At 33.4% G+C, this 25,152-nt stretch overlaps 1 protein-coding gene across 1 annotated transcript in view; it reads left to right on the top strand.

Moving 5' to 3' along the window:
* The window catches only part of KHDRBS2 (KH RNA binding domain containing, signal transduction associated 2), a 400,827-nt gene that overhangs the window by 77,928 nt on the left and 297,747 nt on the right, over positions 1–25,152 (top strand). Inside the window, exon 2 of the mRNA XM_074333143.1 lies at positions 3,402–3,529. Coding sequence (XP_074189244.1) covers positions 3,402–3,529 — 128 coding nt within the window. The remainder of the gene's footprint in view (positions 1–3,401; positions 3,530–25,152) is intronic.

Here is a 25,152-nt window from a genome sequence, read left to right as displayed (position 1 = left end):
AATACAAGTTGGGTTCCTTGCTTGTTTGCTTTCTGCTATGATTGGTTTTGCATATTACATCTTGTGTTACCTTTACAAATAAAATTAAAATATGGCTTCCTCGCTCCTGCAGCAAAACCTACCAGTGGCTTCCCATTACATTCACAATAGAAAGCAGAAAATGTCACTTGTCCTACAAGGTCTTACATGATTTGTCCTGTAACCACCTATCAAACCTCTTCTCTACGTTCACTGTTCTTCAACCACATGGGCTTTACTGCTTCTAACTGTTCCAAGAGTAAGTGAAGCTGCTTCTCTATCAGGCTGTAAAACTTGATTTCTCAATCTTCTCATGTCTTATTTTTTCTCATTATTCAGGGTTCTGCTCAAATATCACTCTGTAAATATAAAGTAATACCAGAACTTCTTGGCTCAACTTTCCTTTATATTCTTTATAGCTTTATTGTATTTGTTTGCCCCCACACATAAGTTTGTATGTGCACATATATTCAGCTTCTTTTTTTTATTTTTAATAAACCTTTATTGGAAAGGTTATAAACTTTCAGGTGTACAACATAATGATTAGATATTTAGATAACTTTCAAAGTAATCACCCCAATAAATCTAGTATCCTTCTAGTCAGGGAGATCACTTTGTAAATTATATACATTTCTAAACACTATGCTGTACACCTGAAATTAATATAAAAATATTGAGTGTCAACTGTAACTGAAAAATTAAAAAAGGGGGGGGAAGATAAAGGGGAATAAGAGGTTGAAATTTCCAGGTATAAAACAAATAAGTCATGGGGATGTAATATACAGCATAGAGAAATATAGTCAATAATATGTGATAGCGTGGTGCAGTATCAGATGGTTGCTGGATTTATCATGGTGATCACTTCTTTAGCATAGGGAATATAATCAATAATATGGTAATAACTATACATAGTGCCAGGGGGGTACTGTTGAATAACATAATGTGCACCTAAAACTAATATGATATTGTATGTTAGCTATATTTTAGTAAAAATCTGAAATAATCTAGTGCCCGTCTGTCACCATACATAGTTATTAAAATATTATTGACTGTATTTCTCATGCTATGCTTTACATTGACATGACTATTTTGTAACTACCAATTTTTACCACTTAATCCCTTTATCTTTTTCACCCATCCCTCCAATGCCCCTCCCATTGGCAATTATCAAAATGTTCTCTATAACGAAGAGTCTGTTTCTGTTTTGTTTGTTCATTTATTTTTTATTTATGTTCATTATGTAAGTGAAATCATATGACATTTGTCTTTCTCTGTCTGACTCCACTCAGCACAATACTCTCTAGGTCCATCCATTTGTTGCAGATGGCAAGATTTCATTCTTTTTAATGGCTGAATAATGTTCCATTGTATATACTCCTGTGTACCACATTGTCTTTATCCATTCATCCATTGAAGGACACCCAGGTTGCCTCCATATCTTGGCTATTGTAAACAATGCTGCAATGAACAGATGGATGCACATGTCCCTTTGAAGTAGTGTTTTGGGTTTTTCAGATAAATACCCACAAGTGGGATTACTAGGTCCTTCTTTGTCTCTTGTTATAGCTTTTTGTTTGTTTGTTTGTTTTTAAGTCTATTTTGTCTGTTATAAGTATTGCTACCCCAGATTTTAAATTTTTTTATGTCTATTTCCATGAAGTATCTTTTTCCATCTCATTACTTTCAGTCTGTGTGTGTCTTTCAATGTGAAGTGAGTCTCTTGCTGGCAGCGTATTGTAAGGATATTGTTTTCTTATCCATTCAGCCACCCTATGTCTTTTGATTGGAGCAGTTTAATACATTTACACTGAAAGCAATTGTTGATAGGTATGTAGTTATTACTATTTTATTAGTCATATTTTTTATTGTATTCTCTTCTTAAAGAAGTCCCTCTAACATTCCTTATATTAATGATTTGGTGGTGATGAACTCCTTTAGCTTTTTCTTGTCTGGGAAGATCTTCATCTGTCCTTCGTTTCTAAATGACAGCTTTGCTCAGTAATCTTGGTTGTAGGTCCTTGCTTTTCATCACTTAGAATATTTCATGCCAATCCCTTCTTGGCTTGCAAAATTTCTGTTGAGCTATCAGCTGATAGTCTTATGGGATCTCCCCTGTAGTTAACTCTCTGATTTTCTGTAGCTGCTTTTATGATTCTCTCATTGTCTTTCACCTTTGTCACTTTAATTATGATGTATCTTGGTGTGGACCTCTTTTGGTTCATCTTGTTTGGGACTATCTATACTTCCTGGGCTTGTAGGTCTATTTCCTTTATCAGGTTAGGGAAGTTTTCTTTCACTAGTTTTTCGAATAGGTTTTCAATTCCTTCCTCTCTCTCTTTTCCTTCTGGTACCCCTGTGATGTGAATGTTGATATGCTTGATGTTGTCCCAGAGGCCACTTAAACTATCCTACTTATTTTGCTGTTCTGATTGGTGTTTTCTGCTACCTTCCAAATTATTGATTTGATACTCTGCTTCATCTAATCTACTCTTGATTCTCTCCAATGTATTCTTGATTTCAATTATTGTATTCTTCATTTCTGATTGGTTATTTTTTAATATTTTCTATTTCCATTTTATGTTTCCTATCTCTTTGTTGAAGCTCTCTCTGAGATCACCGGGCATCCTTATAACCAGTGTTTTGAACTCTGCATCTGGTACATTGCTTGTCTCCATTTTGTTTAGTTCTTTTTCAGGAGCTGTGTTCTGTTCTTTCATTAGGGACATTCTTTGTCTCCCCATTTTGTCTGCCTCCCTGTGTTTATTTCTGTGTATTAGGTATAGCTGCTATGTCTTCTAGTCTTAGTAGCCTTATGTAGTAATTGTCCTGTGAATATGAATGATAGCATTTACAGATTTAAGCCTTTATATGAGTTTTTGTGACCCCCTTTTTAATTGCCTTTAAGTTTGGTTAGAATGTAAAATAACATGGTATTTATCTTTACTGCCCTATCTTAGATAATGGGTTCTTACTCTTTCCAATTAATTTTTTTTCATAGGAATAGTTCTAAGTAAAAATAAAACATATAACCTTAAAGTATGTTTTATTCTATTCATTGATCCTAGGAAAGTTATATTTGCTTAAATATTTTAAATAGTTAAAGCACATATTCTTCCTCTATTTTGTTTGAAAATGTTAAAAATTAAATGCATCCTATGCTTCACAGAAGACAATCACATCTTCAAGTATCACTTGTTTTAGTTGACAGAGATCATCTTATATACAGTAGCAGCATTCACGTAGCTGATAACTAGTTGCTGTTTCAGACCTTTTATCAAGATTCTTCAAAATCTTACTTAATAAGAGAAATAGTAAGAACAATTAGCATATTCGATGATGACTTCTCATTTCATTTATTGTTTTCTCTTGTGATTTTTTTTCAGAAATTGAAAAATTTCAAGGTTCTGATGGAAAAAAAGAAGATGAAGAAAAGAAATATCTTGATGTCATCAGCAACAAAAACATAAAGCTCTCGGAAAGGGTATTGATTCCTGTGAAACAATATCCAAAGGTACTGCATTATATTCTTTATTCTTAGAGAATTCAGAAAAAAAATGATAAAAATAAGACTTGATTATTTTATTCATTGACTTTTATGAAAGAAATATATAAAGCTTCATTACATTGGTATACATAAATATACATTACTGACATAGAGGATGGAAAGCTTTTTACAGTAGGATCACGAGAGTAGTTTTCAACTGAAGACTATAGCATTTTTGTTACGTGAATATGGGAAGAATAATTAGATATTTTAATCACTTTTTAACATTGAATGATTCAACAATTTGTGCAAATATGCACACTCACTTGATTATGTTTTGCTTCTTGTTAATATATATATATTATAAAAGTGAGTAGAATTAATGATACTAAATGTAGTATCATTAGGTATAGCATTAGCTTATCAAGGAAAGCAATATAGTCTTTTTAAGACCCTTGAATTATAATCATTAGTCTTCTATTTTTAGGGTTCATTTACAAAAGTAATTATGATATTGTTTTCTTGAATGTACTTTTGCACTAGTCATTTTATCTTATGAGATTTATAATACCAGAATCAGAATGATAAAACACAGCATTCAATGGTATGATTCCATCAGTTATATTCATAGGTTCCAATGGGTCAAAAGAGGTTTTTGTTTTTTTTAATGAATTTAGTAAGCAAAAAATGGAAACTCAAATATTCAGGCGGATAATTTACTTTCTGAAGAGTGAATGCAGAGCAAGGACCATGTAATTATCCTAATAATAAAGATTACAGGAATAAATGCTTCAGTTTGCCAATTGTCTTCTAATATGATAAATTTTAGTAAATATAATTAAGTAGAATGTTGTGTTTATAATTATTTCAAACAGGGATAGAACTGCTGCAGCCTACCAAACCATGAAATTTAACTTTCAAATGAAGTTTTTGGGCATGCAATTTTCTGAGGTTTTTGTGTGTGTTTTTTTAGTTAGACTTACTCTATTGCAAGAAAGGTGCATTCAATAGATAAAATTTTTAATTAAATTTTATTAACTTTACTTTAAAATCATGTTCTTTTATGAATATTAAATTGGGCAGCCATAGAAATGTACATGGATATTTTTACATAGTAATGAAATATGGTAGAACTATGTTGGGATATTAAGAATAATGTATCTTTTTTTTTTAAGGAGCATGATTAACCCATTATAGTCTAGTGTACAAGTTTTTTTTCTTTAAATAATGTATTTAAATATTATAGAACTTGGTACTATTGCTCAGAATACCACTTTTCTGTTCTTTGGATATTGAAAATCCGGTGACAAACTCAACATCTGTTTCTCAGTTAAAGGCAACTCTGTGTATTTGACCAAATTCGATTGTCAAGTACTGGAAGGCATTTAAAGTCCTGATGGGTCTTCAAGTGACAGTATGTGTGATTTTATGCTGAATATTACAATAGTCTATATTTGATTGAAAATGATGAATAGTGAAACAGTATTTTATGACTTCTAATTTTTGTATGAGACAATAATTTATAGTAAGATGATCAAATAACAAAACTGCCTATTCATATTGAAATACTCATAGATCATGTTCCACTAGCTAATAAATTATCATATCTCAGAATTTTTCGAATCCTAGAATGCTTAGGCTGGTACTAATTTTGAAAATCACAGAATATATAAAACTTTGATTTTACTGGTGAGGTAACTGGGAGATTCTGAATTGCTCAAAGACATATTTGATACAGATAGAAATGCTTAGAGAGGTTGCTGTAGATTCTAGATTCTTCATTATTTTTGAGCCATTACATTTCTTAACTTGACTGATAGCACTCACGGATTTGTATTATTTTTTCATGTAAAATATGGAAGAATGTGAAAATTGATAGCTCCTAATGATGAATAGTTTTATGTGATATTATCAAATAATAATGTGTGCCTTAGAAAATTTACCATTTTTAATTGATGAATAGAATGCTAAACCACTTTAATTTATTTTTTAAAAGGATTTGCATTTCCTACATAAGAGAAATCTTTGAACACTTTTACACATAAAGATTACTGAGAAACAACAGAATCATATATTAAGTTGAACTACATTTGTTTTTGTACTCTAATAATAAAATTAAAATCATCAATCTTTTGAAAACCATACTTTATTTCAAAAGTGGTGATTCTCTCTTGCTGATTGATTATTGCCTGCTTCTTACAAAAGTATCGGTGAGGTTGAATTTAGATATGATCACTAAATGTGATCCTTATTTGATGTACATTATTAGTAAGCTATAAAATATGTGGTATGTGTGATGTGATACTATGAACTATTGATCAGAGCACAATAGTATTTATGGATTTAAAGTTTAATCTTTTATAATAGAAAGTGATTTATTCCTCAGGGGGTACATTGGAAGAAGACCTGCTTTTCACAGTGTTTCAGAGCTATCCTCTTGATGCCTGCTGTCTTTTCGAACTGTAATTAATGTGGTAGTGACATGGCCCTCTCCAATGAAAGGCCAATAAATAACTATGGGAATTCATGAGTAAATGACCTTCTCCTGACTTTACTACATGACCTTTTTGGATAGATTTTATATCAATTAGTCTCCAATTTCAAGTTAATTTGCTGACTTAATTGAATAATACTTGGAATTGAAAGAAGTTTAAGATTTAGAATTATGGAAAGTACAAGAATGCTGTTCAAACACATTAAGAGTGATTTATATAGCTTTAGTGCTTTATGTTTAATAGGTTAATTTAGGGAAATATGCCACATTATTAAATTATTTTAATGAACAGTTTTTCTTACTTGTTTTTAATATTTTTGTTTGTAATGATATTAGTAAAGAAATAGGCTTTGTGTATTGTTTGCATTTGCAAATGTTTTATAATCAGAGCAATTATTTCTTGATAATCAAGTCTCCAAGGAGGCAACACGTGGCAATGTATTCCTCTATAATCCTAAGAGATTCTTGCAGAAGACCCCAGAGAGATTCATGTAGAAAACTCACAATTCTTAACATTAGCTCTTTCTCCCTAAATCTACACCTACTATATTAAGTAATCCAATATACATTTATTTTTTTTTATTTTAATATCTTTAACTAGTATGCATAATCAGAACAATTTTACAGTCTCTACCAGGCAACCAGTGGTCCTACCACATCGTTTTATGTGTAAACTTTGCACATGTAAACTTGGTCATGGCTTCTTATATCGAGTTGTTTGTAGTGTTGGCAATATGTATATTGAGTTTAGTTGCTGTTTAAGATATCTTTAAAGATTGCGTTATGATTTAGTGTTGACATACAAAGCTATTACATATGCAAAAAGAGAATAGGACCATAGCTTAGGGTATACATTTCATATGAATGATGACAACATTAATTTTTGGAAGAATGAGAAAAATGATCTTCAACAAACATGTGCCTTACAGGACCTAAGAAACAAAGATACACGTAAATGGTTGGAGGGTATTATGTTTTGTTACTGCTAGGGTATTATATGCATCAATATGACTTTGAGCAACTCAGAAATTGGAGACAAAAGTATTGGTATCACAATCGTGAGCAAACTGAGAGAGCGTTAGAGGATGGGAAGGTAAACTTGCAGGAGGAGATTTACTTGTTGCCTGCTACTGTACTTATTTGTCATCCTGGGCAATTCAGCCTTTCAATGTCTTTTGTTTTTTTGTTTTAATTAAAGTTTACTGGGGTGACAGCTAAAAGAAATTAATGAGACTATATCAAACTCAATATCTTTTAAAAATATCTTTTTGATGTTGCTTTCAGAATCCTCTGAAATACATCCAGCCTTTTTAAAATTAAATTTGCCCCAAGGCCCACTTTTTATTTCTTTCGTTGAGTTACTACCAACTTTTTAAAGCAATAGATCGCCAGGAGTATAAATCGGCCCCAAATTTGGCCCCTTTTAAGATCAAACAAACCATGTTCCACCGTGCTGCTTTGCACATCAATTCCTTATGTAGATTTATGCAGAAAATTAAAGTTCCAAAACATGTTCCAAAGCACCACACTTACTATGTATTTCATCTTTCTTTGCTCAGTCCCAGAGAGAGGGGCTCCTTCTGTGCCTGGTTGGAAGCAATCTCCACAACGAAGCATGTCATCCCGCAGAGCTGGTTTCCTCCTTTATACCTTAAAAGATGAAAATCCTTAATAGGTGTTATTTTGTCTAACTTTATAAGAAGTTATCAGATCATTTAAGAATAGTTAATAGAAACCAAAGATATTAACTGTGGGAGCTATGATCACATGTCACAGCCAATATAACCACTTGGAAACACCTTTCTGTTTTTCTAAGTAATGTGGTTATTCTAAAGCAGGGGTGTCCAAACTGCGGCCCGCGGGCCAACTGCGGCCCGCGATCCATGTTTTATTGGCCCGCAGAAAATTCCAAAAATATATTTCGTTTACTTAAGTAAACCGGGTGAGGCAATACGTACTTCACCTCTAGTGTTTGTGTATTTGTGAGTGTTTTTGTGAGCTGTTTGTGTATTTTACTGTATATGGCCCTTGGTGAAAAACATTGAAAAAAGTTTGGACACCCCTGTTCTAAAGCCACCCTATAGTTTACATCTTAAACCCGTTTCATCTTTACCAGACAGAGAACATTGCATAGCATCACTTTTCAGTTTTCTAAAGGAAATGGAAGAAAGGATTTGATGAGATTTATTATTTCAGTGTCCTTCATATCAGTTTCCTAGTTTCTTACCTGTGAATTTAAATTTCAGTTGAGAAAATAATGTGACACTCAGATTCACATTGCCTACAAGAAAAAAAATTTCAAAGTGCTTATCGATTACATTCTCTCCAGTAGAATTTCACCTGAAATAATCCTGGTTTCTAGCAAAATTTAGAAATTTGCAGTGACATTATATCTAGTACTTACCTTTTCTGATGCTTCTTGTATTTAATGCTCATGCCATGTATTTAAATACTATTTTTCCATTGGATACTTAATTTTTTGTGTGCTTCCATCTCACACTGACATATGGGTTTCTAATTTTGAATTATATATATTCTCTCACATACTTTTTTATGAGCTCAACACCTCCTCACATGATACGTCCTCATACTTTCTGAAATAATCTCTTCTTCTTTTGTATGTCTAGAACTCTTAGAGGATTTTCACTGTTTTAACCTTTTGTTCCCACTCTGCCAGGTTATTGCATCTTTATCCTCAACTGGAAAGCTGAAAACTTCTTCAAAAGTATCATTAAATTGACAGTTCCTTTTGAAATGTATCCAAACCTGTATCTTTACTCAAGGGTCCTTTGAGAGCCAAAAGATCTCCCACCTCACATCCCTGTAATCTTGCTGTTCTTTATTTGCTTGTTTGTTCATTTATTTATTTAATTCAGTGAGCCTTCAATAAGTTTCTTTGTACCTATTATAGCACAGATGGCTCTGCTGTAATTTGTTTTGGCCGTCAGTGGAAATGGCTTTGAAATAGATAGATCTTTAAGAGACTAGAGAAGAAAGATAGATCACTATTAAAATCAAGAGGTACAATATTGCCAATTGAATGGATTCCTATATTATTAATGTCTTTGAAGGACTTAGAAGCAAGTGAATTCTATATAAATTTAAGTACTTACATCTTAATAACTTTCTCTAGGAAGGATACGGGAAATAAAAATTAATGCATTGCCCACCCAGAATCATGTAGGTAAGGGATTATTGTTAGTTGGATTACTAATTTGGGGCCTGACTACACCCAAATTTTTGAAAGAAATATAAATCCATGTAGAAAAGTTGTGAATGAATGTCTTTTATTTACTTTTTCAAATTTAAGTCATTTTTAAAAAAATATGTAACATTTAGATTTATTTCATTTTGTAAGTATTAATAATTTCCTTAAGAATATATGGGTTTCATAAGAATGTCACAAAAATAAAACACTACAACAATCTCAGTATGAATGTTAATGCAAAAACTTTAAAGTATTTCCAAATGTTGTGTATCAGTGTTCATAGCACCATTATTTACTATAGCCAAAAGGTGGAAACAACCCAAATATCCTCAACAGGTAAATGGATAAACAAAACGCAGTATATAGATGCAATGAAATATTATCCAGCCTTAAAGAATAATGAAATTCGGATACATACTGCAACATGGATGAATATTGAAAAAATTATGCTAAGAAAAATAATCCAGATGCAGAAGGACAAATATTATATGATTCTATTTATATGAGGTTCTTAAACAGGCAAATTCATAGACACAGAAAGTGAAATAGAGGTTACCAGAGGCTTTTGGTGAGGGAGGAATGGAGAGTTATTGTTTTATGGCCATAGAGTTTCGGTTTGGGATAATGAAGAAGTTCTGGAAATGGACATGGAGATGGTTGCACAACATTGTGAATATACTTAATGCCATTGAATTGCATATTTAAAAATAGCTAAAATGGTAGATTTTATGTTATGTGTATTTTACCACAGTAAAAAATTATATTATAAAATATTACAAAATATATTTCAATAGCACATACAAGTAAAATAAATAAACTGAAATGTTGTTTACTTCAGGGATGCAAGACTAATTCAATATTTAAAAAAATATATATATATATTAAATATATATATAATTTTAAAATGTACATATATATTGAAATATATATATGTATATATAATTTGCTGAATTTTAAGATCATTAAAATCAATTTTCTATTCCTTGTGAAATAAGCATTAACATATATTATATAATAAGTATGTATTTAAATCACTGTGAGGAAATCATGTATTCAATAAATATTGGAGTGATAACTAGTGAGGCATTTGAGGGCCAAAGAAAAGGAAGACTGAATTTCTAACTCATCTTTTACATTAGCATATATCTCAACTGGGCTTAAAATTAAATGCAAAAAAGAAAAAAAATGGTAGAATACCTTGTGGGAACTTTATTTCATAATATTTAATTGAAGGAAAGCATTTCTAAGAAAGATGGAAAATTCTGAAGTCATAAATAAGTTATTAAAATATTTTACAGCATAAAACTGAAACTTCTGTACAAGCAAAAATGGTAATGATTGCCAAATTCCAAAGGCACAAAAAATAATAAACTGGTGTGACTATTTGAGAAATATTTAAAACACATGACAGAAAGTTCATTTTCTTTGCATACAATGAACTCAATTTTTTTTAAACAAGAAGCCAGTAATATCAATAGTTGTCACTCATGTACTGTTGATGCAAATAGAAAAAGACCATGCATCTCATTTATTAGAAAAATACAAGTTAAGATGCATGTGTAATGCTTCTGTTCTCTATCAGACTGACAAATAAAAAAAGTTTGATTATAACCAATAATGTTGTAAGGGTATGGGTGAAAAATGGAATCTCTTAAGCTTCAGCCATTGAGATTCAACCATTTTGGGGGAGCAGTTATCAAAAATCAATGAAAATCACAAAGGCACGGGCTTTTAGAAACAGTTGATTTATTTTAGAATTATGTATTTGCATACATAGAGCGGTATTATTAAGTGAAAGTATAAAATATTATAGTTTGTTCTTGTTGATTATAAAAGAAATACACACACAGATACACACACACATATACACACACACATGCCTTTGTGTTTGTAAGATGGTAGATAGATAAATATTAATTAACTTAGTTGGAATTAACTTAGTTACTGTTAACATGCTGTTTTCTTAATAGTAAATATATTTTAAAATAGTTTGGACTAATTGAAAAATTTAAAATAGAAAAACTTAGTTCTGTTTAGATTTTTTTCCCTAGAATCCAGGAACAAATACTAAAAACTTAGGATCATTGATTATTTTTATGTATCAGGCACTTCATATATTTTACATGTGTTAACACATTTAATTGCTCCAAAAATCCAGTAATTTCATCCTTCCTATTTTATAGCAAAAGAAACTGAGTCTCCTCAGAGGACATGACTTCAAAATCGCGTGATTAGGAAATTACCAATTCGATTCCTATCCAGCCACTCTGATTTCAGAGCTTGTTGTCTTTACCTCATTACACTCCACATTTCTATCATTGTTATGTCAGCAGATGACCCTTAAAACATAGAGTACAAAATTTGACCCCAAATATGACTCCTCAAAATGTATTACAAACTTAAAAACCAGATGAAAATTATGTCTACCTGGAAAGAAATCACACTTCTATTTCTGATTTAAGGGTAAATATAAGTGCTTAAATGAAGCGTATAGACTAAAACTCAAGTTTAGAAAAACAACTAACTTTAAAACATCATAAAATAGTCCTTAAATCTAGGATCTCACACTTGGAGAATTAAGATTGTTTTGAGTACCCACCACATCAAAACATGGAGCAAAGCACAGTGAACCACTCTTTTATTCCCTCAAGAACACTGTGACTGACTGTTCTGAAGAAGAGGCTAAGGTTTAAAAACATTTAAAGAATTTTTCTAAAGCCATGCAATGTACTAGTGATAGTGTGAACATCGGAATTCAGGTCTGTTTGCACCAAAGCCTCTCCTCTTTTCATTAGACCATTGTTATAATTCGCTTTCTTTTATACGAAGAGGCATTTCTGAACACAGACGGTTAAGATTGCAAAGGCCCACAGATGGAAAGGCAGATGTATTGCTCCTTGGGTGTTAAGTGAGGCAGAAATAATAGACTCATTAGTTGGAGTGTATCTCATAGGTCCTACGGTCTAATCTTTTACCCAATTCAGGAATCATTTCTACAAGATCTGTGATACTCATCAGCCTGTATATGAATACCTCTAGTGATTAAAGAGAAAGTTCACTGCATTATAAAACAGCTGGATCTAATATTGAGTAGATATTGCTGTTCCTTTTTTTTCTCATTGAAATAAGTTGCCATTGGTCCTTGTTCTGCCTGGTGCATCACTGAAGAACTCACTTGAAACACTTGAACTATCACTGATGTGTTGTTTTCATTTGGCTTTTGGACACCACAATTTATTTTTATCTCCTATTACAAAATTGGTTTCACTTCTCATCCTCCTCTCCTGGTCTCTCATCTTCCACATAAGTTCTTAATGTTGGTGTTCCCCAGGGATTGTCCGTGGTGCCCTTCTCTATCTATACTCATACTCCCTTGGTAATTTTTCCCAGGGCCTTGTTGTGTATACCATATAAGCTGATGAGCCAGCCACGATCTCTCTCCAAGACGTAGATATGGAGCTGCCTACTGGACATCACCACATGGATGTGTAGACATCTCAGCTTCAACCAATATTCTTCTCCCCTCACGTGTCCTTCACCTTAGTTTACTAGCCTCAGTTGTTGGCAGTACCATCTTCTTACTTGGTTAGGTCAGATACTCTGGACTACTCCTTGACTCCTCTGTCTCCCACACACCCTATCTAACCTGCAAGGCAAACCTGGTAGTCTTATCTTTAAAAACACATTGACAAATGCTTTCATCGCCTCCACTGCTATTACCCTGGCCTCATTTATCATCGTCTTTTACCTGAATGACTGTGATAGCTTCTTAACTCATCTCTCTGCTTCTCCATGTGCCTTCATCTACCCTACCCAGGTACTCACGGTCCCTTTACCTTTCTCTAGTTTTTCTCTTTTTTTCATAGAATGTATCATCTTTTGACATATTTTTGTAACTTACTTGTTATCTTTATGGTTTGTCTACACTAGAATGTAAACTGCAAAATGCCAAGTCTACTTTCTTGATCGGTCATGAATCCCAATCACCTAGAGCAATGCCTAGCACATAGTAGTAGGTGGTTAATAAATATTTGCTGAATGAATATAGAATAATTATATAGCCTCTTCTCTAAGACACTCTCGCTGGAGGAAATGCAGTTACTGTACAGTGGATCCAGACAAGGATATACTGATTCTCATCTCTTGCCTCTTAAGGAATTTCCAGAGGATCTATCACGTTTGCAGCAGTGACATCACAGGTCCTCTGAAAGAAACCACAGTATCACTGTCCTCAATCAAAGCCTCAATGATATTCTAATCTTGGCAGAGAAAGTCCAATTATAAGAAAAAAGCAATCACAATGAAAATGTCACTCAATTTTAATGCCTAGATAATCAGTTACTTTGCTTAACCAAATTTTCTAATTAAAGTGAAATTAAAAGGTTAATTCAGAAATTACTTCAACTCATTTCTGAATATCATGTTACAGTTTTTATTACACAATTATCCATTTTTAGTGACTGCAGTATAGTGAACATTATTTGACCTTTTGCAAAAGAGCCTATGAGGCTTCCATATCATCATTCTGAATATTAATTCCAGTTAATTCATTCAGTCATCTAGGAGATACTTGGATCTATATCCAAGTATAGATATAGCTCATAAATGTGTTCATTATGAGCTAGTGTTCAGCTTATAAATGTGAACATTAAAAAGTTGCTTTTGTTGGTCTCAGAAAGGCCTGTTATACATTTAAACAATTGTCCTAGTATGGCTTAATACTAGGATGAATTCAGAAGCTTTGGGATTGTGTTATTGTACACAGTATTTACATAATAAAAGCCTAAACTCAGACTGTCTTTAACAATTTTCCTTAAACTTTAGAGGTGAAGACGTGAAAAGGAGGCAAGGGTATAGAAAAAACACCACTAGTTGAAAAACAACGGAGAAAAGAAAGAGAGAGGGTATTGTTTAGGGTGCAGGATTAAGCAGAACAGAGAGGTAAGATCAATGTAATATTTATCTAACTCTCAAGTCCTCTCAATAGAAAACCTTAATTTGTTAGAATGTTTTGTAACTTGGTAAGTTTTAGGTTTGCCCTCTTCTGTAGAATTTCTGTGTTTTGGAAAAGGATTTTTAAGAATATATTAGGATGTAGAGTTTCTTAAGATGCTAAAGAGAGCTCTGAAGAGACAGAACAATATCATGGGAAAATAATAGAACTTTGAACCAGAGAAACCTAAGTGGCAGTCACAGCTCCATTTTCATTCAACAACGACGGTGGTAAGTTCTGTAAACACCTTCATCCTCAGTGTTTTTGTTTGTTTGTTTGTTTGTTTTTTCATCCTCAGTGTTTTTCAGCTGCAATGTGAGTTAATGACATGCCATGAGGTTTCATCAGACATACATACATGAGAATATTTGTACATACTTGACATGGTATCAGTAAGTGTTGTAAACTTGTACAAGAATAATCACTAAGTAAACATTAGTTTTTTACTTCTTTCTTTTTTTCACTTAACAATATCCTTTTTGGCAGGGAAGCACCTATTCTGTGCCACACTCTATATGTGTGATAAAACAGATAGTTGAAATTATTTCCCTAAGAGTTCTTTCTGTAACACCCTTTCTGAAAGGAACAACAATTAAGACATTAATAAAAAAAGGAATGAAATAAATGAAAGGTTGATACCGATTATATTGGTGGTAATACACTTTTATTTGTTGACTATTTACTATGTATTAAGCATTTTTTCTGCGATTTTCTATTATTACCTAATTTAATCCACTTAATATCGCTGTGGAATAAGTACTATGCAGAGAAGGAAATTTAGACACAGATAGTTAAACTTTTCAAAGTGACATAGCCATTTCATAATGCATCAAGACTGAAGAAAAGAAGAAAGCTTAGGCATGAATGTTATCTTAAATAATCATACTGTTTATTTACAAAGTAAATCTCATCTTTATTTATTAAAACAATAGTTCTAAAGTGTTTGCATATACTCCACCTCCTTGTTCAAATCTTTGCCATTTGGCATTGAAGTTTTTGAAATGTCATAAATTGGAAAATGAATATTATACATATCATATTGAATTTTGAAATAAATATGTTTATACAAACCGTGTTGTTATTGTATTTTTGCATACTAGATTTTGACTCATAATTATATATTGCTTTATACCCCTACAGTATATTTTGCTTATTTCCTGTGTTCCCATCTGAAGACACATCTCTTAGAGATAGAAATTGATGCTGCTGCTAGTTTGCTTCAATAACGGCATGTACAAATTAAATGAGAGTGAAATGGTCTGTGTTTTAGTTAGTTCAGGATTTATTGAATAGTTCCAGAACTATCTAACAAATATTGAAGCTTCACGAAATTCTTCATTATCTTTTGTACCAATAGTAACTTTGTTTCACTTATGTCTAGGCTGTATAATATGAAATTAGAAATGATAATCCATATTGGTTTTAGCTTACCTCATTTTAATCTTCTTTTTTAGAGTATGGTATTATATTCAACCTAATAAAAATATTAATTTCATGGTGTCATAAAAAAGCTTCAAAATTAACTTTTTAGAAGGATTAAGTGCCAAGAAAAATCTCTAAGTGCCAAGAAAAATCTAATAACATATTTTTTATTTGTTTTATGATTTCAGCAGTAGAATCTAACAAAATGCTTAGAAGACTATTTCCCTTTCTGTGCTCTGACTTACTGCAGTTAAAATAGATTGCTAATATTAGGTGAAAATCAGAATTCATATTTTAAGGTAAAATTTTAATGAAGAAATTTTGATTTCTGAAGTGGCCAATATATATATCTGAATTTTCATCAAATAAAAAAACTCTCACATTTATGAACATTTTTGATAGTTTTTATTGTCTGTTGGAATCTATTTTTTAAAGACTTAAAATAGGTTTTGATTTTATAGTTCCATAGTTAATCATGCAGTTGACTTTATTACTGACATTTGATCATGTGTCTCATTATTCCATCTTGCTTTAGTTCAATCTGAGTATACTGAACTCTTCAAAGAAATGCTTTATTGTAAGGTTAAATGTAGTCTTCAAAAATTCTCTCTGAAATTGACTATTAAAATGTAACTTCTAGGTTGATAAAAAATATATATGTACAAGACACAAAAAAAGTACATATTTTAGTTTACCTTGGGAAACATTTTTCACATGTTTATCATTTTTATATTTGTATCATAGAAGGCTTGAAATTATTGAGAACTTCTTTAGAAACAGTGATTTTGTACCTAAGCTATCAGATATAATAGGATCAATGGCATTACTAATAACTTTTTACTTTTTTGTTTATGACTACACCCTAGGAAATGTATGGGAAATACATTAAATTAACATACAAAATTTTGCTGCCAAACAATATATTGTCTAACTAGATAGAGAAATTGCTGCAACCCTATTTCTCACGTGTGAGAAAAAGAATGAGGGTATTTTGGGCTCTGAAATTATGATGGGATTTTCCCCCCAACACACGCCAGAGGGATAGAGCACTCCAGTCTTCACAAAAATGAAAAGATTTTTGAGAAACTATAACTTCCCCCTACCTCCCATTTCCATCCTTCCTGCAGGATGACTATGTGAACTTTCTATTTTTCTAAACTATGGGAGACAGATCTGGGAGTAGCTTATTCTGTGTGTTATAAAGCAATCATATGAGGAAAATTGTTTTAAATTATATGAGTAGTGTTCACACATTAAAGAAAAATTACACCAATGAAGTTGAATAAAATGATGCATGCACATTTTTGCTATTCTGGGCAGTGTTGGGAACAGAGCTAAATCTAAAGCTAGTGGCCTTAAAGTCTACATACGAGGAAGAAGGCATCTGCTTTGGGATCTTAGCTCAGATTCCTTTCATTGCTCTATACCAATCCCGGGTAATTCATCGCCTTCCGTGGTCTTCAGAACCACATAATTGCTGATGACTCCCAAATCAGTATCTTTAGTCAATGTCTTTTCTTGATCTCCAGATTTATATATCCAATACTGTGGTCATTTGACTGAGATGACATCTTCACCTGAATGTCCCTGAGGCAGCTCAAACTCAGAAAGATCAAAGCCAAATTAATTTTCTTTTCATTAGAATCTGCTCTTAGTTTTTGCTCCTACTTTAGCACATTGTCCTCCTTGTTGCAGTGATTGCAATTTGAAATCTGGGTATCATGTTTGAGTCTTGCTTTGGCTTTACAGTCACCTAATCTTGTACATGTTTACCTCTTAACAACAGCTCAAGTCATTCACGTTTCTCCAGCTTCACTGCCATCCCACTCTCGCAAGCTACCATCTTTCTTGACATACATTTTTGTAATAGTCTTCTGTCTGGTTTTGCAGAATTCAGTCTTTCTCCTGAAATATTCTTTATAAAGGAGCTTGAGTATTTTTCAATAATGTCATCCGCCTGCATAAGACCCTTCAATGTTACTCTACCTTCTCAGTCTCCATGAACTTCTTGTATGACTTGAAAAGTGCCACTCTTCCTTGAATCCAGCTAGTCATTGCTTCCATCTTTTGGTATAGTTGTGGCATGACTAATCTTCAAAACTCAATGCTTTGTGTTACCAAAATCTAAATAAAATAAAGGCATGTAGTCTAGTAGTTTTAAAACAGTTATCAGTCAGTTGATATTCTTCTCTTCAATATCATTTGTGAAACTCTTATTGTATTATCTTTTTCATTGCTATGATTCTTTTTACCCCTTTGTCTATGAATCTTTCATTCTTTTCTGTATTTTTTCCCTCTACTTCTTAAGCTGGATAGGAGAAACTGAAGGGATTCTAAGATATGAATCCTTTCACACAGAGAAAATTAGCAGAGAGAGAGAGAGAAAATGTAAGTCAGAACACTTATTTTTTTTCAATATAGCTAAAACCAGGGCTTCTATTTGCTATTTTTACTTAAAATTCAATATATCCTTAAAGTATTCTGGCAAGATCTGCTATAAAATCACTATGGTGAAGTAATTTTAGGGCTTTTCATTCCCATTTTCTTTGTGCAAATCTAGGTTTAAAAAGTAATGCCACAGACTAAAGCAGAAAAATATTGGAATTGAAGGAGATATGGAGAGAGAACACAGAATCCTAGTGACAGCTGGGTAGCATTGTGTCCCAGGAGCTCAGACATATTTGTTTTGCCTCTCTGCTAACTTTTCCTCACCTAGCACTCACTTGCACCTAAGTCTTCTTCGACAACCCCTCCTGCAACCTCTCACTAAAGCCATCAGTACTCTGCTTGCCTTCCCTCATTTTGTCTTGTCCAGGAAGCATTGTGGTCATTTTACTACTAAGATGATAAACCCAGTGATAACAAATCTGCTTCTAGTGAAAGAAAGAAACCAAATACCCAGGATTCTATACCCTAAACTCCTTAAGAGAGATCTGTTTTGTGACTTCAGAGCAGGTGCGTGGGAGATGACAAAATAGGATGTCTGTGAACCATGTTTGAGATTGTTGCCTGTAAAATATTACTATTAAGGCTCTAGTCAGTCTGGATGGTAGACTTGTGGTGGTAACAAGAGAATCTCCCTTAGCTTATACTCAAGCTCAAGAGAACTGAGTCTAATTATGCCACGCACTTAAGAAAAGGCGAAAAAGTGTTCTTCATTAGGATTTGAGAATGACAAAAAAGTGACACCAAGTAGTGTTGAGTGGGTCTGACAGTAGCTACTCTAAGATCCTAGCCACTCTGTCCAGTACATCATGATGCAGGCATGGTCTTCAGCGAAAGCACTGATCATCTTTTATTGTTTTCTCCCCATGTTTTAAATAATGTCAACAAAACAAATCTTGGAATGAATATATTTCTCTTTAAATGCATGCTCCTTTGAAAATGGGGAACCATTCTGCATAGTTATTATTCTGTGCTTTTTTCCCCCCTTAACAATATGAAGGCTGACATCTCTTATCTTTTCAAGAGCCATGCATTATGCTTTTTATCATAACAGCACAATCATAGCACAATGAAAAAAGAAATTGCTCTTTGGCTATTTGTCATATTCATGGACTCCAAAATGTGACTCTATACTTATGTTTTTCTTTATTACTGACCAGATTTTATTTTTACAATAAATAGGCATTAAGGCTATTCATCTTTTACTCAGCATTAAATCTGTACAAGCAAATTTGGATTTGGAATTTGAGTGTGCATCGTGTTCTGTTTAAAACATTAAGCAGGTTATTCCCTAATGTTCAATTCATTCATACTTTATGGTAATGAATTTAAGTCTTGGAAGAAGAGTGAAACTAATCCTTGAGATATGACCTTAAAATGTGAAGTTTAATGTTTATCCCACTGAGCAAGCTATAAACTGTGAAGCAATGTTTCAAAATCTACAGTTTACTCTCCAAGCCCTTCATTCCCCTGCATAATCACCTGTGAGCCTCACAGAGGCCAAAGCCTCCGTGCTGTCAGGTGGATCCAGAACTCTCTATCTTCCCCTGCTGTGTTCATGGAATCTAAATATGCAATTTAAAGAGCGTGTAACAGGCTGAAGGTATTAATTTGTTTATTTCAGATCTGAGTTATGTTCCCTGAGGTTGCTTGTCACGCACAAGTTACTTCTCAGTCATTCCTAAGGAGTAATGTATGTGTGTGAATGACAGCCACAGAACAGCCTGCGACAATTTGCGCCAGCCGTCTCCATGGAGCAAGCAGGTGGCAAAGGAAGAAAGGAACCGCAGAGAGAAATTTAGCCAGGTCAAGATTTCCATCATCCTCTCGAATTATATTTTAGACAGTCTTCTACGAAAATTCTACATCTTCATCTGTTTTAATAACCTGATTAAGTGAGTTGTCACACAGCACAGTAAGAAGTGGTTTTTGGAGCTCAATTATATATATTTATCTAGTAAATGTATTAGTAAGTAAATTAAGTTAACGCCTTTTCTAACAGAAGACACTCAACCCCATTTGTCATAATATGTATGAGCATTAACATTCAGTGAATTCTTATTGCATGTCAGGCACTGTACTATCTGCTTTACTTGTATTATCTCAGTTAAGCCTCACACAAGCCCCATCTGGTAAACACTACTATTATTCTCATTTCCTAGATGAGGACACTAAGGCATAGAGAAGTATATTGCCTAATCACATAGCTGTCAAGATATCGGTTTAGGTTTCAATCTCAGGCAATCTGATTCCAGAGCCCATTCTTATTTTAGCTGCTCTATACTGTTGTACATAATTTTCCTCTCTTTTTCACCCATGTAATTCATATTTGCTGCATAAAATATGTCTTTTGGCAGATACTGCCTTTTTGCTGCATGTGTTACATGCCATCTTTATTTGAAATTATACATCGGTGCTGATTCTTTGTTAGGATAGTCTACTTACATTTTTTATTTATGCTGCAATACGTGAGGGTGTGTGTGTCTGTGTGTGTGTGTGTGTGTGTGTGTATGTGTGGTGGGCGTGTGCGTGCATGCTGTACGTGCACACATGCATGGGAGAACCATTTTCTTGTGCTAATAGGGACTTCAGTTCACCACTAACAGATTGACTATCCTGCTGCCACTTGCTTCATGTTTGTTTAGTTAACTTGTGTCTCCGAGATTTGTGCCATTGTTCATCATAGATTATACAGGCCTGAAGAAGATTAAATAGCATTTTTATTTTCTATAGCCTTAGACATCTTTTTCTTCTTACTTAAGGTAAATTTTAAAGGAGGCTCTAATTATCACTGAAGGGAAAACCTTAAATCAAGAAACAACCCTATTGTTTAATTTTCAAAAAAGCAGCATTTGAGGAATATTCCACCAAAGAAAAAAGATTAATTCTGGGCCTGTGACTGTGAAACATAGAAACAGATGGGTTTGATGTGACAGTATATGAATCCAGTTTGTTTTTCATGCTAGAGGAAGGAAGGGAGGGTAATATCTGTTGACTGCATAATAAGAGACGAGTTCTGACATAGTAAGTTCTTATGTCCAATTTAGAGGTGAGGAAACCAAAGCTAAGGGAAATTGATTAAATGTCTCAGGATTACATCAATAATATGTGGCTAAGCCAGAATTTGAGGGTCTGAGTCCAGAGTCTATATATGTCCCCTCCCTGCACCCTGCTGCAGGAAAAATCCCTGGGGGAGGCTGAGTGAGTTACAAGTGAAGCTGAAGGGAAGATTGTCTTGGGAGAATTGAGATCAAATTTAAAATCAAGTATGAATTATAAAGAAGGATTATCTTTGGTTTTTAACCTGATGTAAGAACAGGATAAAAATCTGTTAGTTGCTTACAGAACTATAAATTAAAATCATTAACACATTGATTTGATGTCTCCTTTATAAATATCCACTGGGTGCTGGAAATATAGACTTCTGTGACAAGCCCTAGACCTTAAAGGACTAACAAACTGTTTTGTGGGAAAAACGACTTAAAAATTGAAGCAAAGTATACAAATAAGTGAAGAGAGGAACCATCGTATTTTATTTGGGTGCTTGTCCATTTGGATCAAGTATTTTTGTAAATAATTCAGATTTCGATCTTTAGTGGAATATCATTTAAAAAGAAAGGATGACATTATGGTTTGATGTTTAAGCACTGAAATAGAGTTGCTCTGAATTCAAATACCTCTCTACCACTTGCTAGTTGCATGCACACAGACAGGTATTGTTCTTTCCAGGCCCGTGATCCATGGTCATCTCTAAATCAGGGATACAATAGTATCAACCTCACAGGGTTTGCTTTTCTTTTGTTATTTTTAAAAAATTAAATGAGATAATGCATATCAAACACTTAGTACACCTTTTAGACAGTAAGTGAACTTCCAATATAATCTATGCTATAGTAAGAATAATCTCTTAAGGATGATCCCTGTATCTACTGCCACCAACCACATGGTGGCAGCAAAAATATCAGGGCCCTTACTGAAAAGAAACATTTACTCCTCCTAATGATGAGACTAGAATATGGCAATAAATGAACCAGCCCAACATGGCTGGGTTGGATGTCATATTACCCTTTGGCTGGGTAACTTTCTAAGACCCCTCCACTCCATCCTAGTTCTGATCGCTTTTTACCATGAATTTAAAATAAAGAAAGGAAGATTACTCTGAATTCAGGGTGTACTACTTACGAGCACAGAGCTAAATGCTTTACATCTGTTGTCTCATTTAATCCTTTTAACTAATTATAGCATAGACACTATAACTTCACCCATGAGAAAGAAAAATTGAGTTCAGTTAGATTGGATCCATTGCTTATCATCCACTGTTAGTACATATTAGATGGAAAAGGTTAGAACACAGCTTTGTCTAACTGCACAGGTTTATATGGAGAAAATGCTGGCAGTAGTTATCCTTGCATCACCAAGTTTCTGGTATACCTTGAATTGGGGTTATTATTTTTATTATTTTTTTAAAATGTGACTTATTCATTAAGTTCTTACATGCTGCACCATGTTATACTTGGCTGTAAAAGAACTAATGTTTGTTGAATTGTTCTAAAGTTCTTTATTTGTATTACATCTGTTAATCATCACAAATGTATTCCATAAGTTTATTTAGTAAATATGTATAAAGTAAATTACTGGTGTCATGCACTGTGTTAGGCCCAGGGAACTACAAATGGCAGTAGTCATATTTGTTTTTTCAAATGCTCACTTTTCCTTGAAAGAGTTTTTAGCTTGAGAAATAGACCTCTACCTGCCAGTACAATAATGTGTGGACAGAGCCTGAGGGTGAACTGCTGGGTGGTCTAGAAGCAGAGAAGGTAGACTCTGCTGTGAACACCAAAATAAGGAAAGGCTCCTCAGAGAATCTGAAAGACATTTAAGACATTTAGGAGTTAACATATAAAGATAAAGGGACAGGAAAAGGGCAGTGATGAAGGGGTTAGAGTCTTCTAGGTGTTACAAGTGAATGCCCAGAGGCCTTTCTGTTGTTGCTCTGATGTTATAAGCAACCCTGAGTGCAAATGAGAGACTTCTGGGTGTTTACTTTTTTTTTTCTCTTGTTCTAGTTCTTATGATACTCTAGTTCTTATGATAGACCTTGTACTGACTTACATCTCATTGCACTATAAATCTCTGTGAAAGGACACCATCTTGTCTCCAAGACTCATAGGCTTCTTGAGGCTAAGGACTGTCCTTTTTCTCCTTATTTTTGGTGCTGAGCATAGTGCTAAATTCATGAAGAACCGTCAAGAAGGACTGTGGTAGATTAACTATGAGCATTTACCTGGTGTACCAAAAATGTGTACACATTTTAAGAGATGTTATCTATGTATTACTTTTCAAAGTTGAATTGAATTATGATAACAATGCGTAGTATGATGTTCACTAAAGATGGAGTTAACAGAATGAATGTTAGCGTCATTCATTTATTACAAATTTAATACAGTTTTTTCCTTTCTTAAAATGTATATACGTTTTTTTGGCACCTTGTTCTTTATTTTGCTAAATAATATTATGGGCCTTTTTCTGTATATTGCTAACTAATAAGAACTAGAAGAGTAGTCTATGGTCAGAGAATAGACTGTTTAAAAAGAGGGTACCAGGACTTTGGTTTTTATTTAGATATTGGCTATAATCACTTAAAAATAGGACCAAACATAATCTAGTTACAAACAACTTTTTATTAATTTCCAAAGTCAATTCATGAAGTCAGTCTGTTCTATAATGTCAAGATAAAAGTTATCTTAACCCATTTTGACATAATAGTACTTATAATTCCAGTTTGTTTGCTTCAGAACACTTAACTTTCTTTTTTTCTGTGTCTTGTGGAACACATACATATATCCTTATTTATTTGGTCCTAGCTCCAAGTAGATAACACTTGTAAGAGCTTTATGTTATCCTTTTATATGCAGACATACTAGTCCTAAAATGAATTAAGTAGTCACTGGCTATTTGACCTCCTCAGATACCAGGTATTGGGAAAAGCAAAGAACCCTTGGTGTAAAGAAAAAGATAATGTTTTCAGCATTATGACATACACACATACCCTTCTTAACGAGACACTGTAAGTGGTTTAACAATTACATTTATCATCCCCTGCAGCCACTGCACTTTCTGTGTTATCCCAGGGAAACCTCTCAGAAACATTGGCAATTCCTAGGGTTTAAAAATTATAGTCGGTAACCACAAGATGGTCATGGGGGTTTGAAAATTAATTTGGGGAACGTACAGAGGGATAGTGGATGGGGGGAGGGGGGTTCACACAGTGTGAGGGATATAAATGATAAACGTCTAAGTTTTGCTTTGTCTTGTGCACCTGAAACTAATAAAAAAAAATTATTTGAGTCCTTTGATATTACACATCCCTCTTCTAACATATGATCACAGTAAAAGACCTTTGAGTAATAGCTTCTTTTTTGGTGCTCTATAAGAGACATAGCTATAGCCTAGTTTGATTGTTAAAAGAGGAAGAAGTGCTGATGGAACTGAACAATGTGAAGTTAAGCAGTGTCCAATGACCAGTGACTTATGGGAGGTGGGGCATTTTCTCTCTTCAAAAGATATATTGATAATGTAATTTATAAAATAAGAAAATGCTAGTTTTCTAAACATTACTGTTATTTGGCAGATTTAAGGAAGATCTTCTGCGTAGTAGATCATTTCTGGAAAGAGGTAGAATAAAAAAGCTTGCTTAATTCAGTTTGGGCCATATCCAAAGTCTTTGAATCTCTAATATTGATTCTTCTAGGGAAATTGAGGGAACACAGTACAAACTGCTAAACTCATGAGACTAGGCGATTCTGTAAGCAAGAATTTCTGAGACACAACTGAAATGTAATTTCTCAAGAGGAACAAATCTGAGGGTTAAATAATGTGAATGTCCTTTTGTAAGTCTTATGTTGTAAGCATTTTTGATAGTAAGAGATCTAAATAACCGAATGTAACTATAACTGCTGTGAGTATGGAGTTGGGCATAAAAATGTAGTTTCTTACCGTGGGAGCTGTTCATTCCAGATCACTCAGTCAAAGGTTGGGGCCCCTTTGCAGGAGCCTATTCTTACATCATTTTTGTTAAACAAAAAATT

Source organism: Rhinolophus sinicus, linkage group LG05 (genome assembly GCF_036562045.2).
Source record: "Rhinolophus sinicus isolate RSC01 linkage group LG05, ASM3656204v1, whole genome shotgun sequence".
NCBI lineage: Eukaryota > Metazoa > Chordata > Mammalia > Chiroptera > Rhinolophidae > Rhinolophus > Rhinolophus sinicus.
This window is presented reverse-complemented; position numbering and strand designations above follow the sequence as displayed.